Source organism: Petaurus breviceps, unplaced genomic scaffold (genome assembly GCF_028583685.1).
Source record: "Petaurus breviceps papuanus isolate PSGF00001 unplaced genomic scaffold, PetGlider_PUasm1.0 551, whole genome shotgun sequence".
NCBI lineage: Eukaryota > Metazoa > Chordata > Mammalia > Diprotodontia > Petauridae > Petaurus > Petaurus breviceps.
Genome location: NW_027186372.1, coordinates 34,964,211 through 34,980,977, shown reverse-complemented (window position 1 = coordinate 34,980,977; position 16,767 = coordinate 34,964,211). Strand labels below are relative to the sequence as shown.

Genomic DNA, 16,767 nt, shown 5'->3' with positions numbered 1-16,767 from the left:
GTGTGTGTGTGTGTGTGTGTGTGTGTGTGTGTGTGTGTGTGTGTGTGTAATTTCATCCTGAAAACATAGCTATCCCCAGTTTTTAGATGAGGAAACTGAGGCCCCGAGAAATTAAGTAACTACCTAAAATCCTACAGATGGTAAGAAACAGAACTGAGGTTTGAAACCAGGTCTTCTCCCCCTAAATATGGCTCTTTCTACTACACTAGGCTTTCACTGAGCCTCAGTCTCTTCATCTATGAAAAAAGAAATGATAATGCTTACAAACCTTCTTCATAGGACCCTTCACAGAGAAAAAAATCTCATGAACTTTAGAGTTGTGCAGCTGTTCTACATGTACTTTTAAAAATATTTGGGGGGAGGCCAGGTAGCACAGTGAGTAAGAGCACAGGCCCCAGTGTCGGGATGACCTGGGGAATCGAATCCGGGCTCAGACACTCGGCACCACACCCAGAAACACCTGGCCGTGTAACCTTGAGCAAGTTACTTAACCCCAATTGCTTTAAAAAAAAAAATTGGGGCAACTCTTTCAGTGTAATTGATTTCCTTTGTAATCATATGTATTCTATGGATTTAGAAACATTCTGAGAAGGAATCCATAGGCTTTGCCAGACTGCTGAAAGATTCTATAACACACAAAATGTATAATAGAAATTCGAATAGTTGTTCTTGTTATCATTACTATCATTGTTGTTGTTATTGAATGTGACATTTTGGGAGATGAGGAAAGGGGAGGGTGGAAATATCTTGGGGACAAGGATCCTTTGCCCAGATTCCCCTTTGCCCAAAGAGACAACCTGCTGCCTGATCAGCCTGGTTCAGTTCTTAGATGGACGCTTAATGAACTTCTGGGGCTTGAGTTTGGGGAATTTTCTTTGTCTAGGCGATGGGGTGCAGAAGGCCCAACTATCTCTGTTTCCCCAACCTGACACACCTGAATGCTTTTGCCATCCATCCTATGTCCAGGTCATCCACCAGTTACATGGACCCACATGGAAACTAGGTAGGAGACTACCGAAGTCAAGGGTCATGGCCCATATTAAGAGAACACAGCTGACCAGCTCAAACCAAGGAGACAGCATAGTGTTTGTTCATGGAAGGAACTCTGACTGTGTAGTGAGAGGACCTACTCAGAGCAGGAAAGGGAGGCCCCTGCTACTTTCTACTCTATGATCAAGTCAGACCCTCTTCTTCCTCATCTGTAAAATGAGGAACTTGGATCGTTAGATGGCCTTTAAGGTCCCTTCCAGCTCACAATCCTATCCTTTGGTCTTTCAGTGAGAATTTCATGACTTTGTCCCACCTCCACACCTTTTCTAAGCTCCTGATTAGACTTCCCCAACTTCCCCATGGTGTGTAATACTACCAAGCTTGTGAAACTTTAAAAACACTATCTTTATTAGGAAGAAGATGGTAGCAGAAGCAAGAAGTCAGCATAAATCAATTCATACAGGGCCAGCTGGGTGGTGCAGTGGGCAGAGCACCAAACCTAGAGTCAGGAGGACCTGAGTTCAAATTCTGCCTGTGTGACAGACACTGGTGAAGTCACTTAATCCCAGTTGCCTCCCCCAAAAAATCAATACGTACAGCATTAATCAGCTTGGTGTGATTAGTCAATCCATTTAACAGAATGAACAGAAAAGAAAATCATTCTCAGAGGTCAGGAAGACCTGAGTTCATGTCCTTCTTCTGACATATATACCTGTTGTGAGACGCTGAACAAGGCATTAACCTATTAGTGCCCTAAGCAGGTCTCTTAGACCAGAGATGTCCAACTCAAAGAGAAATGGATTCCTGCAGGCCCATATTGACTTAGAAAACCACAAGTTAACATAATCTATATTGGGTTGAAATCTTATTTATTTTGTTAAAAATTTTTACAATTACATTTCAATCTGGTTCTAGCCCTACTCCTTACTCTGGGGTCAAGTTTGATACTTCTGTCTTAGACCATAAATTACAGACAAGTTGCAAATCTACAGCTGTAGGCATAGTTTCCATCCTGGGAGTTCCCTACCCAATAAAATAATAGATATAATCCATTTCACACTCCTACCCTTGGGGCAGCCAGGTGGCATAGCGGACAGAGTGCAGGGCCTGAAGTCAGGAAGAGATTCATCTTCCTGAGTTCAAATATGACCTTAGACGCTTACTAGTTATGTGGCCCTGGGCAAGTCACTTAACTCTGTTTGCCTCAGTTTCCTCATCTGTAAAATGAGCTGGAGAAGGAAATTGCAGTAATCTTTGTCAAGAAAATCCCAAATGGGGTCACAGAGAGTCAGACACAACTGAAACGACCCAGCAATGCAAATACATTGTATGTCAAGCACCTCGCTTAAGAAATGTTTACTGAATGGGCTCAGGGCAAGATAGTATCTCTGGGCATCAACACATGTCTATAAAATGGGGATTTTTTTTTTTTAATGACAGGGTTAGGTGAGGTGATCTCTAAGGTTTTTGCAGCTCTAAATCCTATGACCTGCCTACTTCTGAAGTGTGAGAACCAAGTGTGATAATTGATGAAAATCACTTTAAGAAGATAAAGAGAAACTGACTGCATTAATAGAACAGTCTAACCTCCAACTCACAGAAGGTCCTACTGCCTTCCTCTAGTCAAACACCATCTAAAGTATTTTTACCTATTTCTACATGCCCCCATTTTAAGAGGGACATTGACAAGCTGGAAGGAGTCCAAATGAGGATTACCAGTATGGTGAAGCAACTGGAAAGCTCTGTGTCATTCAAGGAACAGGCAGAGGAATTAACCATGTCTTCATGCCACAATCAAATAAGGGTTTGTTAAGCACCTGCTGTGTGCTAGTCATCAAACTAGGTTCACCAATCTAGAGTGAGAAGGTACCCCAGAAACCATTTGGCCCAATCCCCCATTTTACTGAGCCAACTGAAACCCAGGGAGGTTAAACACCTTGTCCAAGTCACAGAGGTCAGTAAGATTAGAACACAGATCATCTCATTCCATGGCCAGTGCTTTTCTCCTATTCCAGGCTGCTCCTCCCTGGCCTAAGGCTGCCTAGAATAAGCTGAGATGTAGAATTGATCACTCTGCCCAGGGGAACTTGGTTTTTCTCAGAAGAATCTGATATGATCAGCATTCTCAGAGGGGTTAGCCCTGCCCCTCTGCTCCTTTACAGTCTCTCTTGGGCTTCTGGTGCCTCCTGGTTCCCGTGGCATAGGAACATGACTGGAGGGGGTACAAGGAAGAGGGCATTTCCAAAAGGAAGTATGGACAACTAAAACTCATCCAGTGGGACTAAGGAGAGTATTGAGGGATGACTACTCACAACAACCCTGACATGAGTCTACAGAGACAAGTTGTAGGGACTGATAGCCCCTCCGAGGCATATTCACTCCCTTAGAGAGCCCTGTAAGTACCCACCTTGGCTGGATATGATCACAGAATTGGAGAACTAGAACTCTACCTTAGAGGTTGTCAGATCCAACCCTTTCATTTTATAGGTGAGAAGACTTAAGGCCCCAGAAAATAAAGTTACTTGCCCAGGGCACACACCTAGAAAGTGTCTGAAGCAGGATTTGAACCCGGTTCTTACTGAGTCCAAGTTTAAGGCTCTATCCACTCTACCCTGGTTCTTGTCTGTGCTGTTATCTGCCACAGCTATGTTTACTGAGTGCTGGCCCCAATAATAGCTCCAAAGTGTAGAGAAGAAACAGCCCATCTTAACTTGGTCCAGAATAATCAACCCTCAGAGGTCATTTAGTACAACTTACTTACTGCCCAATGCTGGAATCCGTCAAGGCATCCCTGACAGCCTCTGCTTAGAACCATAGGAACTTGGTACTGGAAGGGACTTCAGGGGCCATCTAGTCTTACCCATAACCGAGCAGAGACTGACACCCTCTAGAACATTTGGATTAGAAGACCTCCAGTGATAACAGTATTTCCCACTTCCTGAGACTGGCCATTTCCACTTCCAGACAGCTTAAGCTGTTAGCAGGTTTTTCCTTCAGTCAAGTCCAAATCTGATTCTTTGTACCTTCTCCCCATTATCCCTACCTCTGCACTCTGAGGTCTAACAGACTAAGCCTCTTCCTCTTCCTTCAGACCTCCTTTCAGATATTTGAAGACATCAGTCTTGTTCACCAGCCTCTTCCCTCCACCCCATTTCTCAGCCAAATCTTTTCTCCAAATCTCGTAAGGATTTAACCAATCCTTACATATGGAGTCAAGTCCTCTCATCATCCTGGCTGTCCTCCTCTGAACATGCTCTAACTTGTCAGCATCCTTCCTAAACTATTACCTCCCAGACTAAACACAGTGCTGCAGATGTAATCTGACCAGGCCTGCACGCAGCAGGCCAGTAATTGGTCTTTCTCTGTACCCCAAACTTTTATTAATTCAGTCTAACATAGCATTGGCTTCCTTGGCTGCTACATCTCATTCTTGACTCATGTTATGCTAATAACTCCAGTGATGGGGAAATCGCTATTTCCCCAAGGAATTCCATCTATTGTTGGATGGCTTCAGCTGCTAGAAAGTTCTTTATTACATTCAGTAGAAATCCTTCCTGGGGCCAAACAGAGTAGATTTAATACTTCAGGGGCAGTTCAATGAAGTATAGTGGCCAGGGCGTACTTGGAGTCCAGAGGACTTTGCTTGGAGCCTGCCTCAGACACTGGGCCAGTCGCTTAATCTCTATCAGTCTCAATTTCTTCATCTGTAAGATGGGGATGATAATAGCAACTACCTGGTGTTGTGAGGGTCAAATGAGATAAAGTACGTCAAGTGCTTTGTAAACCTTAAAACACTATATAAAGGTTAACTTTTTCGTTTTTCATCATCATCTTTTTCTTCTTCTCTTTCTCTTCCTCCTCCTTCTCCTCCTCCTCCTCCTCCCTATTTATTGCCCTCCTAAATCTTCTCCAGGGCAGCCACATTGCACAATGGAAAAATTGCTTGGCCCCGAGTCAAGATGACTCATCTTCCTGAGTTCTAATCCAGACTCAGATACTTATAGCTGTGTGACCCTGGGCAAGTCATTTAACCCTGTTTGCCTCAGTTTCCTCATCTGTAAAATGAACTGGAGAAGGAAATGGCAAATCTTTGCCAAGAAAACCCCAAATGGGGTCATGAAGAGTTGGACACAACTGGAAAAAACAACTGAACAACAAACCTCTTCTCCAGTCTGATGTGGGACTGTTTCCCCAACCCCATTCCCAGCTCCCCTGGAGTAGACATATCTTTTTCCCTTGCGTCTCTCATCCTTCTTCTCCCAACTCCTCTGTCCCACAGAAGCCTAAAGGGTGAATGTCCAAGGCTCACCCTGGGTACCAGAAAGGGATACGAGGGCAGAAGAGAGGAGAAACTACCTGGGGAGATTTGGACTAATTCCTTCTTAGAAAAACCACACCATTCCCCAGGGGCCTCAGTCCTGTGTTCTCCCTGGTCAGGTCTCAAGTCAACCACACTCCCTGGATTGGTTAATTAGTATAGTCCTAGTTTTTTTAGAACTTGTGACCTGGGCCAAGTCTCAGGTCCTTTTCCTTCCTGAATCTCAGCTTCCTTATTTGTATATTGAGAAAACTGGACTAAATGGTCTCTGAGGTCTTTTCCATTTCCATGTTCCCTGCTCTCAAACTCCCCTCAAAATAAAAGCTGGGATCTTTTTGTACCACGTCATAGCCCAGCTGTCCACAAGGCCCAAGTAGTTAACTCTTACAAAAAGGCCAACGGTCTAGGGCAGCAAGGTGGCGCAGTGAATAGAGCACCAGCCCTAGAGTCAGCCTGGCCCTCACCTGTCTGTCCAGCCTAATTAGACATCATTCCCCTTCATGCACTCTGGGGTCTCCTCTACCTGGCCTGGCCTGGCCTACCTACTTTTCCTCATTTGCAGCACCATGTTTCCCATTTCATTGTCTTTGCACTGGCTGTCCCTTGTGCCTGACGTGCATTTCCTCCTCCCCTCTGCCTCTGAGATTCCCTGGTCTCCTTCCAAACTCAGCACAAGAGCCACTCTCTAGATGAAGCCTTTCCTGATCCTCCCAGCTTCCCCTGGTAAATTAGCATGCATCAATTTTGTGTGTTTATATATGTATATAGCATCTTCCCCAATAGAATGTAAATTCCATGAGAGCTGGAATGGCTTCACTTTCATTTTTGTAACCCTAGTGATCAGTATACTATCTGGCACATAGTAGGGTGCTTAATAAATATTTGTTGATTGATTGATTTGAGATCCTAAGCTCGTGTTACCTTTTAGTGCTAAGCCTTCAGCAGCTTCATTAGGAATGGGGTAAGGGGATGGGGAGAGCAAACAAATAGAAAAGCATCTATGATTCTTTTCCTTAAAGATTGCATTTTGTATTATGCCTCCTGCAGTGGAGGTAGATTATTCTGAGTCATTTGCACTCCCTCACCTTGTGACAATATATTCAACACATTTTTTTAGACCGTTGGCCAGGGTCAAAGTGTGTGGGGGGATGGTCTCGGTCTAGTTAGAGTTAGGTCTTAATATGTGGTGTGAGTTAGAGTTTGAACCTGTAGCTGGGGACTAGGGCTTGGGCTGTGACCAGGACATGGGCTCAAGCCAAGGTCAAGCTTAGGTCTCAGTTTGTGACCTGGTAGCCAGTGACAGTGGCCAATGGTGAGGGCTGTTTGAGACAATGGCACAATCTGTGGCCAAGCTTAGATCTCAGTGTATAGATACCATTAGGGATCTCTCGTATCAGGTTTAGGGACTTCGTCTTTATAACAGGATTAGGTTCAGGACTAGGGTGTTCTCTGCCCTCTTTCACCGGGGCTGGGCAGAATGCTTTTCCATGAGGTTGCGGAAGATGTTCCTGCCTGAATGTGAGAGTCCTGTCCCCTCCCTAATTGTGATCATGGTAGATTGCAGCCTGGACGTCACCCTGCTCACCCTTTTTTCCCTTGGCTCTGTGCCTCCCTAGGTAAGACTAGAACGAAGGACAAGTACCGGGTAGTGTACACCGACCACCAGCGCTTGGAGCTGGAAAAGGAGTTCCACTACAGCCGATACATCACCATCCGGAGGAAAGCTGAACTTGCTGTCAGCCTGGGGCTCACGGAGAGGCAGGTTTGTTCCCCGCAGGACACCACAGATGCCATAGAGTTTGTCCAGAAGAGAGGAAGGGACTCAACTCCCTATGCAGGCAGTATGAGGTCATAGAAAGAGGACTAGATTTGGAGGCAGAGAACCTGGATTCAGATCTCAACTCTGCTGCTAACTACCTAGATGACTTTGGGCAAGTGGTTTCATCTCTCTGGTCCTCAGTTTCCTCATCTGTAAAATGGGAGGAGGAGAAGGAGTAAAGAGTTAGAAGAGATCTAAGATTGATTCCAGCTCTCCATCCTTTGATCTTATGAAAGAGCCTGATTAGGGTAGGACTGTAGGGGGGGGAGACCAGAGAGAATGGCCACTTGGTCATGGTTACTCTCCTGCCCACTCTCCCACACAGATGCCTCTGCTTGCCTTCCCTCCTCCATCCCTTTGAACTCTCTTCCTCCTCTTCTTCTTCCTCGCCTCCTCCTTCTCCTCCCCTCCCTCTCTTCCTCCTCCTTTCATTTCTCTCCTCTTCTTCCTCCCCTCTTCTTCCTCTGGTTCCTTTTTTTCCCTTTCTCATCTTTAACACGCCTCTTTGGAGCAGTGGTCAAAAGCTGGTAAATGGCAAAGGGAGGAGAAATGTCCACCATCAAAGGTCCTTGAGATGCCAGGGAGGGACATCACTAGACATGTAGGCAAGCTGGAGTTTGTGGCCAGGAACTTTAGTTATGTGACCACGAGCAAGTTGGGAATAATTATATACAAGGTTGAGTGGGGGAAGCAATTGTATATCATAGAGTACAATAGAAATAGATCACAGACCCAGAGCTGGACCCAGTCTGCCCCCCTCTTTTTACAAGTGAGGAAATGAAGACCCAGAAAGGTGGTGACTTGAGAAAGGACACAGGCTGAGATGGATGAGCTCGGATCTAACCCAGTTCTCTTTTGGCTCAAAATCCCAGACTTCCCACTGCCTGTACTGCCTCCCAGTGTGAGCTCTCTGACCTCCGACCTTTCCCTGCTCTCTGTAAGGTCAGCCGCACCTCAAATTCATTTGCTATTGCCATGTGTTTCTCACTTCTCTCTCCCTGTCTCTGCTTCTCCTTCTCTCTCTTCCTCCCCCGCTGCCTCCTGCCCCTCCTCCCCATCCATCGTTTCCTTCATCCATCTGTCCCTCCCTGGCAGGTGAAGATTTGGTTCCAGAACCGTCGGGCAAAGGAACGGAAGGCAAACAAGAAAAAAATGCAGCAGCAGCAGCAGCAAAGTCAGCCGAGCAGCACTACAGCCACCACGCCGAATGCAGGCTTGGGCCCCCTGCCTCCCAACACTCCTATGGGAAGTTTGTGCACCAGCACCACAGGCCTGTTGGCCTCCTCACCACTGACTATCAAAGAGGAATACCTGCCCTAGGACTCACCCCTGGGCCCAAGCCCCACGAGCCTGGGAGAGACAGGCAGCCGAGCCAGACCAGACCAGGCCACAGCAGCAATCAGGGGCACCGTGTGGGAGTTAGGGCTGGAGCACAGGGCTCCTGGGTCAAACGGGAAAGAGGGCACCTGCCCTAGGAACCAGGAGGGTCTGGGCTGTAGTCCTAGACCTGAGCTGACCTCCTGAGAGACATTATGCAAGTCACTTTCCACTATTTGTGGGAGTTGGTTTTTTATCTGTAAAATGGGAAAAGGGATTGGATTAGATGGTCTCTGAAGTCCCTTCCAATCCTAAATATTTTATAATTCTGTGGAATCTGAGAAGTGTGAGAAGAAAAAGAGATGATCTTTCTATTGCCCCAGGGCATGCTCTTGCCTTCTGGTACTCTGCATTGCAGAGGGCAAGGGGACCCCCTCAGTTGGACATCAGCTGGGGGAATCTGGGTCCTAGGAGCCCCAGGAAGGGCTCAAGTAGAAAACTGAAAAGGATCAATCGAGGAGCTTGAGGGGGCATGTAAGAGGCTAGTAAAGGGGGGGAAGATGGGGGAAGACCGACTACTATCAATATAGGCTCCCTGAGCCGCTAGCTTTAGCCACTGCAGGGTCTCGTCTAGAAGAGAACTAGAACCTTGGACACCTGGAGATGCACAGAGAACCAGAGGCAGGGAGATGGAGGAAATGGCCCCTTCCAGTTGGAGGCACCACATCAGTCTGAATAGACTACATTCTACCTTTCTCCAGAAACTTCCCCCCTCTTCCTTGGGCCCTCTTCAAACCTTTGCCTGGAGAGAAGTCCTGCAGTCTGGAGAAAACACTGGTGTCATTCTCTTGCACTGCCCAGCCCTCAGATTTCCCTAAGCTGCTCCCTTTTCTTCGTCCATTCCTGGGCCTGCCAATGTTCAAGACAGATACATACAGGTGCAGAGCATATAGTGAGGCTCACCCTCTCCAGAAACACTGCCCAGGTGAAGAAGGAAATACCAACCTTGCTCTTCTTCCCTGGCACCTCGTAGGTCCAGCTTCCTCCCAGGGCTGGGTGGGGTCGGGAGCCAAGACATCTAGGAGTTCTGGACCTACCAGGAGCTGGGATGGACTGCCGGGCATGTCCTGCATGTAAAACGATGCCTTTGGAAGATGCAGTTTGAATGATAAATGTTTTTTAAGCCCATAAGAGAAGTAGGAGCTTTGGTGCAGGTGTCTGGGCAGAGTTAAGAGACGTTTCCCGGGACCCGAAGGCAATTTTCTCACAATGGTTTTATGGAGCCTTGAGAAGTGGGGATGGTCTTTCCCATTTTACAGATGTGCAATCTGAGACTCCGGGAGGTCAGGTCACTTACTCAAGATCATAGCGTAAATGCTTATGAAGATTAAACTGAGACAACTACATTCACTCATTTCCAAAGTTAGCCTTTCTTTCACTCCATTAATTCCTTCATTTTCATTAGTCTCTTCCTCCTCTGCTCTGGCAGAGGATGGATTTCACAGGCATGTGGGGTGCTGTCAAGGGGATCCTTCTGCCATAAAATTTTTCCTATAGAGGGGGTTTAGAGGAAAGATCGTCTGCCCCACAGCCAAGAGAGAAATGTCCCGATCCCATTTCTACATTAGTTGTGTGACTGTAGAAGGGGCATAAGTTCATAACTAAAGAAATGGAAAGGATCTCAGGGATCACCTAATCCAGCCCTCTCATTTTACACTTGAGGAAACAGACTAAGTGATGAAGTGACTAGCTCAAGGTCACACATCATATAATCCCTCTGAGCCTCAGTTTCCTCAACTGTAAAATGGGAAGAACAGTACCTGCAGTACTGACCTCACAGGGCTGTAGGAAGATCTAGTGAAATAATGTATGTAAAATGCTTTGCAAACCTCAGGATGCTGTATAAATGTCATCTATAATCAGGCAGGGAGCTAGATGAGAAGGCCTTGGAGGCCGCTTCCAGCCACAGGTTTCAGTGATTCTATGTCTTTATACTCTTCTCTCCCAGCTGGCTTGCTTGGGAGATGAGAATGTGATCTTTATTCAGAGACATTCCTGGACTGTCTAATGATCTTTGTTGGCCTGAATTTGCATTGAAGATGATGTTTTGGGTGTTTCTGTGTAGGCCCACTTCCTTCATTCCATGACTTAACACTCAAAGACAAGAGGACTTGGTTACAAGGAGGTTACTAAAAGCAAAACTCATAGGTGCAAAAATGTTCATAATAGCATCATTTGTGATAATAAAAGACTGGAAAAAATATTTGCCCAACAATTGGGAAACAAGGTATGGTACATGAAAATAATAAATGATATTGATGTGCTGCAAAGCATGACACGTGAAGAATTGAGGGAAAGCATGGGAAGACTCATGACGTGATGCAGAACGAGGAAAGCCGAAACAAAAAGAATGATATACACAATAGCTATGTGATACAGTGGAAAGAACATTGAATTTTGGACTCAGAGGACCTGGATTCAAATTCTGACTCTGCCCCTTACCTGTGTGATCTTGGGGCAGTTATAATCTCTCCAGACATCAGTGTCTACTTATATAACATGAGGAGGTTGGCATAGATGGCCTCTCCAGTCCCTTCTAACTCTAAATCTTTTATTTTCACTAAAATATAGAGCACTAAAGGAAATCTCTGAAATGATACTATAATAATACCTCATTTACCCCAAGGTCACTTATGATAGGGTGATCCCCACCCTCACCCTCACCCCAATCTGAAATGCAGCAGAGAACCAGAGAGTAGACTCAAGACAGGCCTTGGAGTTGTGATAATCCACTGAAGGAAGAAACAGAAAAAGTCGAGCTCATTAGGGACTATTGAACATAGGAGCAAAAAGCCCCACAGATCCCAATGGTACCTGAAAGTATCACTCCAACATAGTACCCCAACTCCAAATGACTCATATACCTGAATGAATTGTCTTTCTGCTGGAACCCCCTTTCTTCAAAAGTTTTGGAATTCGTTTTCAATTAGCTAGGATTCCAGCAGAGGGTAACTGAAATATCCCCTCTTTAATAAAAAAACAAAAACTCAAACCCAACCCCGTAACAAATACGCAGTCAAGCAAAACAAATTTCCACATGAGTCATATCCAAAAATATATGTCTCATTGTTGCTCAGTCATATCCAACTCTTAGCAGCCCCATTGGATATTAGAGTGGTTTGACATTTCCTTCTCCAGCTCATTTTGTAGATGAGGATTTGAGGCAAAGTGTTAAGTGACTTGCTTAGGGTCACACCACTAACAAGTGCCTGAGGTTGGATTTGAACTGAGGTCTTCCTGACTCCAGGCTCACCACTCTACCCACTGTGCCACCTAGCTGCCCCGTGTCTCATTCTGCTTTTTAAGTCCATTGTCTCTCTGTCAGAAGGTGGGTAGCCTTTCTCATCATCAACCCATTGTAGAATCTTTCAAGAGTCCCTGCAGGTTAACTGGCCCCAGAGCTTAAGAAACTGCTGCTCCTTACAGCCCATTCTCACCTTCCCCCCTCAGCTCCCACTACCAGAGACCCTTCCCCTCCCTAGCCAATGCCAGGGGCCTTGTGTGGGAGCAGGAGTTGGTCCTGGGAATAGGAGGGCATCTTCCTAGGCTGGATGGGGATGAAGTGATTCTCAGTGTCATCCTCTGGAAATCAAATATGTTCATTCTTCCATAGAAATTCAAAGATTTTTATTAAGTACCTACTATGTTTAAAACACTGAGGGGTAGCTAGGTGGTGCAGTGAATAGAACATTGACCCTGGAGTCAGGAGGACCTGAGTTCAAATCCAGCCTCAGACACTTAACACTAGCTGTGTGACCTTGGGCAAGTCGCTTAACCCCAATTACCCTGCCTTCCCCCATCCAAAAAAAAATTATAACACTGAGTACCTACTGGGGATGTCAAGGTTAAATAAAAAGACATCGTCTTGCCTCAAGGAGTTTCTATTCTAACAATATCATGTGATGATTTTTCACTGGCTGTTACCAGGCCTGGAATGCCCTCCCTCCCTGTCTCCTCCTGGCTTCTCTGGCTTGCTTCAAGTCTCATCTGAGAACCCACCCTCGGAAAGAAGCCTTCCTCAATCCTCCTCAATCTCAACCCTTTCCCTCTGAGACTCTCCCCAGTTTGTCCTGTACTTGTCCTGTTTGTACATGGTGATTTGCATATTGTCTCTCCCCCACCCCCAGCAAGAGACCCAAAACTCCTTGAGAGCAGGGATCATGTTCTTGCCCTTGCTTTGTATTCAAGCACAGTACTTACTTAGCACAAAATAGGGATTTATTAACTTAGCTGACTGACTAAAAGATGCTCTTAGGTTCTATAGTACAGTTGCTAGATAGATAGATATAGATATCTACGCATCTATTTCTAGCTATACCTATTTCTCTATACATATATACATATACACACATATAATGTGTGTGTATGAGAGAGAGAGTGTGTGTTAGCTAGCTGGGTAGTGGATAGAATGCCGGACCTGGAGTCCGGAAGACTCCTCTTCTCACTAGCTGTGTGACACTGGGCAAGTCACTTAACCCTTTTTGCCTCAGTTTCCTCATCTATAAAATGAACCGGGAAAGGAAATGAAAAACCACTTCAGTATCTTTGCTAAGAAAACCCTAAATGGGGTCAGAAAGAGTCAGACACTGAAATGCTTGAATAACAACAATGATGACCAAAGATCCTTGACTTCAATAGTGCTCACACATGGCCTTCTCCTGTACAGTTTATAATTCTTCTTTGCTGGGTAGATGATCTTCTGATATGGCTTCTATTACCAAAACATTGTCTGGTGGTCAACTCCCTGGTGATGTATGATAGACACACCTTCTGTCTCTAGGCTAGTGCTCTAGGTTGTCAGACCTGCCAGAACCTGCCCTTAACTGGAATAGATCCCTAGAATTCAGGTTAGTCACCCTAAGAGGAAGCTTTGGGGAAAAGTGACGTACCGCATCCTATCTATGTAGTCTCTCTATATTCATAGTTACCTACATGGGTTTTTGTGGGCTAGCATAAAACCTTAACCACTCTCTCTAATGTTGTTTCTATGGAGAAATGTGACCCAAATTTCAATTTTGGAACAAAGATATTTTGTAAAATGGGGGACAGTCTGTACTCAATTGAAGGAAACAGGGAAGTATGTGATCCATTTTAGAAATTTGATTTATGATGCAAAAATTACTAGCTATATGGCCTTGGGGGAGTTACTTCATTTCTCTGTAACTTGGGTCCCTCATCTGTAAAAGGAGAGGGTTTGGACTTGATGACCTCTAAGATGCCTTCCAGCTCTTAACCTATGATCCTATGATAATTCAGTTTAATTCCATTATTATTAATAAACTTGTCTAGAGATCCCTCATTCCCTCTACTCTCACCTCAGACTTCTTCTACTTCCCTGACCTGAAGGCTGAGGGCACCACATCGCATGACTAACTTCACCTGATCCCCACCACCACTCCCCACTCCCACAGGGCCAAGAATTGTCAACATAATCTTTGCTCCTCCTTTTCTCTAGACCCTTGCTCTGTCACTATCAACAATTCTAACAAATCTATACCATTTAATTAATCCTCTTGGCTATCACCCACTAACTCTGAGATACTCCTCTACCTTCTTTAGTGACTTAAGCATAATCAGTCATGAAGTCCTGTTGGCGATGGCTTCTTTAGTCTCCCCCCAGCTCCCACTGCCAGCACTTTAATTCGGGTCCTCATTCCCTCTTGCCTGAGCAATTGCAGTAGCCTCCTGACCAGCCTACCCTGCCTCCATTCTCTTCCCTCTGAACTCTGTCTTGCAAACTCTTCCAGATTAATTTTCTTTATGCACAGCTCTAATCATGCCACTTCATTGCTTTAAAAAAAAAAAACCTTCAGTGGTTTCTACCCTGACTCCCATTGCCTACAAGATAAAATCCAAACTGCTTATGCTGGCATTAGAGACTACTATCATACATCTAGCTGTAGTCTTGGGGGCCATCTCCACTAGTTCTGATCTTTATCTGACCATGGGTCAGGAGGAGACAGTGAGGCTGGTGACTTTGCATAGTCCTCCCTCACTTACATCTAATTCACTTTCACGTCATGGCATCACTTCCCTGATGTCGTGGGCCTCTTCCGGAACAAAGGACAAACAACAGCTGTAGTCTTATCTCTTGCCTTTCATGTAGCCAATATTCCAGCCAAACTGAACGACTAACAGGTGCCCCCTCACCTCTGTCTCTGCCTTTGCTCACACTGTCTCAGATGCCTAAGAGACTTTTCTTCCCCTTTTCTTGATGTTGGCACCTTTTTCATCTCTCAAGATCCAGCTCAGCTACCCCTGATCTATGGAGCCTCAGGCCTAGAAGTGCCCTTTTGAGCACCTAATCTCATAGCATTTTGTTTCTAGCTTTTCTTCTCCTTTGTATTATAGTTATTTGTATAAATGTCTTAACCTTGCCATTAAATGATAAACTCTCTAAGGGGGAAGAAATTCAGTTTTATTTGATTTTGTATCCTTTAGAAAAGTTCATCTCTGATGGTCAATATAATTTGATCATAGATCTAAAGTTAGAAGGAGGTTCGTATGATATCTAGTTCAATAGCCTCATTTTCTGGAGGAGGAAACTGAGGCCCACAGAACTTAAGAAGCTTGCTGAGATTACATGGGTGAATATCAGAGGCAGAATCTGAACCCTTGTCCTCAGTTTCCAGAACCAATGTTGTTTCCATCGTACCACACACAAAAAAAGGGTTTTTGCTTAGAAGGGGGCAGTTTCCTTTATTTGGAAATTTGCATGTAGGACTCTCACATGAGGCAGCTAGGTGGTACAATGGTTAGAGCACTGGGCCTGCAGTCAGAAAGACCTCAGTCTAAATCTGGCCTCAGAGAGACCAATTCAGAGGTTATTGTCATAATCTAAGGGAGAGGTGGTACGTTGGATATAGAGCCAGGCCTGGAGTCAAGAAAACTCCTCTTCCTGAGTTCAAATAAGGCCTCAGACACTTACTAGCTGTATGATCCTGGACGAGTCACTTAACCCTGTTTGCCTCAGTTCCTCATCTGTAAAATGAGCTGGAGAAGGAAATGGCAAACCGCTCCAGTATCTTTGCCAAGAAACCTGAAATGGGGTCATGGAGAGTTGGACATGATGGAAATGTCTCAACAACAACAATAACAAAGTGGGAATAATAATAACACCTACCTCCCAGGATTATTGTAAGGATCAAATGAGATAATATTTATAAAGTGTTTAGCACAGCAGCTGACACATAGTAGGTTTTTAATAAATCCTTGTTTCCTTCCTTCTCTCATGCTTCAAGGATGTTCTATAGTAATGGTGATGTACTTTACATTTATCTGATCCTCACAATAAGTGAGGGGGCCAGGTACTGAAAGCATTATTATCTCCATATTATAGATGTGAAGACAGAGACTTTAACTTACCCAGGACCACCAAACTAACCAGTGTCCAAGTAGGATTCAGACCCATGCCTCTCCTGACTCCTACTCCAACACTCTCTCTACTTACAGCACATAGGTCATGTATATTTGTAGGATCAAATATTTACATTATATATACTTCTAGGATAATATACATGGGAGGAGACAGAGAGGTTTCAGAGGTGGGACAGCTATGGCTATCACATGCCCAAAGAGACTCATGCCCTGGTAGGAAGCACCCATCTCCCCTCTGTTCAGTCTCTGGAGGCTTTAACAGAGGAGGAAGAGGGATTTTAAGAGCTGTGTGAATCATCAAATCAGTGTCAGTCGTGATGTCAGGAGAGCAGCTTAGGGGCTGGTGGGGTGCAGCTGTGCCATGGGAACATGGTACAGATTTTTGAGATAGATTAGAGGTAGGGGCAAAGAAGACTCTGCTGGCTACTTCTGATCTCTGGGCAAGCTTTGGGTGAGTGAGCTATGACAAAAGGAGAAGGAGCCAGGCAGCTGCCCTATCTCATTAGTAAACACACCCTAGTTCTTGACTCTGAATGTGCACATTTGAATGGATTTTGCATATTTTCCAGGCTCTAATTTCACTTGCAGATCTGCTCAGCAACTCCCATCAGCCCCTTATTAGCAACCACTTATTAGGGCTGGCTAACTAAGGTAGAGAAAATGCCCAATTAATCTGGGCTGCTAAGGTCCTCCTGTGCAGGTAGAGGAGAATGCTTAGAAAAGAAGAAAGAGGCAGTCGGTGGAAGGGGGTGGGGCAAAGAGATAGATACATCCTGACCTTCCTAACATTCTATAACCCATACTCTATCTGCCCAGTGTTTGCACAGTACAGGGCAAAGTCCTCTGTGCTGGGCCCTGGGCCCTGAGTGCCCCAACAGCGATGGGC

At 45.2% G+C, this 16,767-nt stretch overlaps 1 protein-coding gene across 1 annotated transcript in view; it reads left to right on the top strand.

The window, feature by feature from the left end:
- The window catches only part of CDX1 (caudal type homeobox 1), a 12,389-nt gene extending 3,879 nt beyond the window's left edge, over positions 1–8,510 (top strand). The window contains exons 2-3 of the mRNA XM_069102292.1: positions 6,925–7,070; positions 8,223–8,510. Coding sequence (XP_068958393.1) covers positions 6,925–7,070; positions 8,223–8,447 — 371 coding nt within the window. The 3' untranslated portion in view covers positions 8,448–8,510. The remainder of the gene's footprint in view (positions 1–6,924; positions 7,071–8,222) is intronic.
- Positions 8,511–16,767: the final 8,257 nt, after the last annotated feature.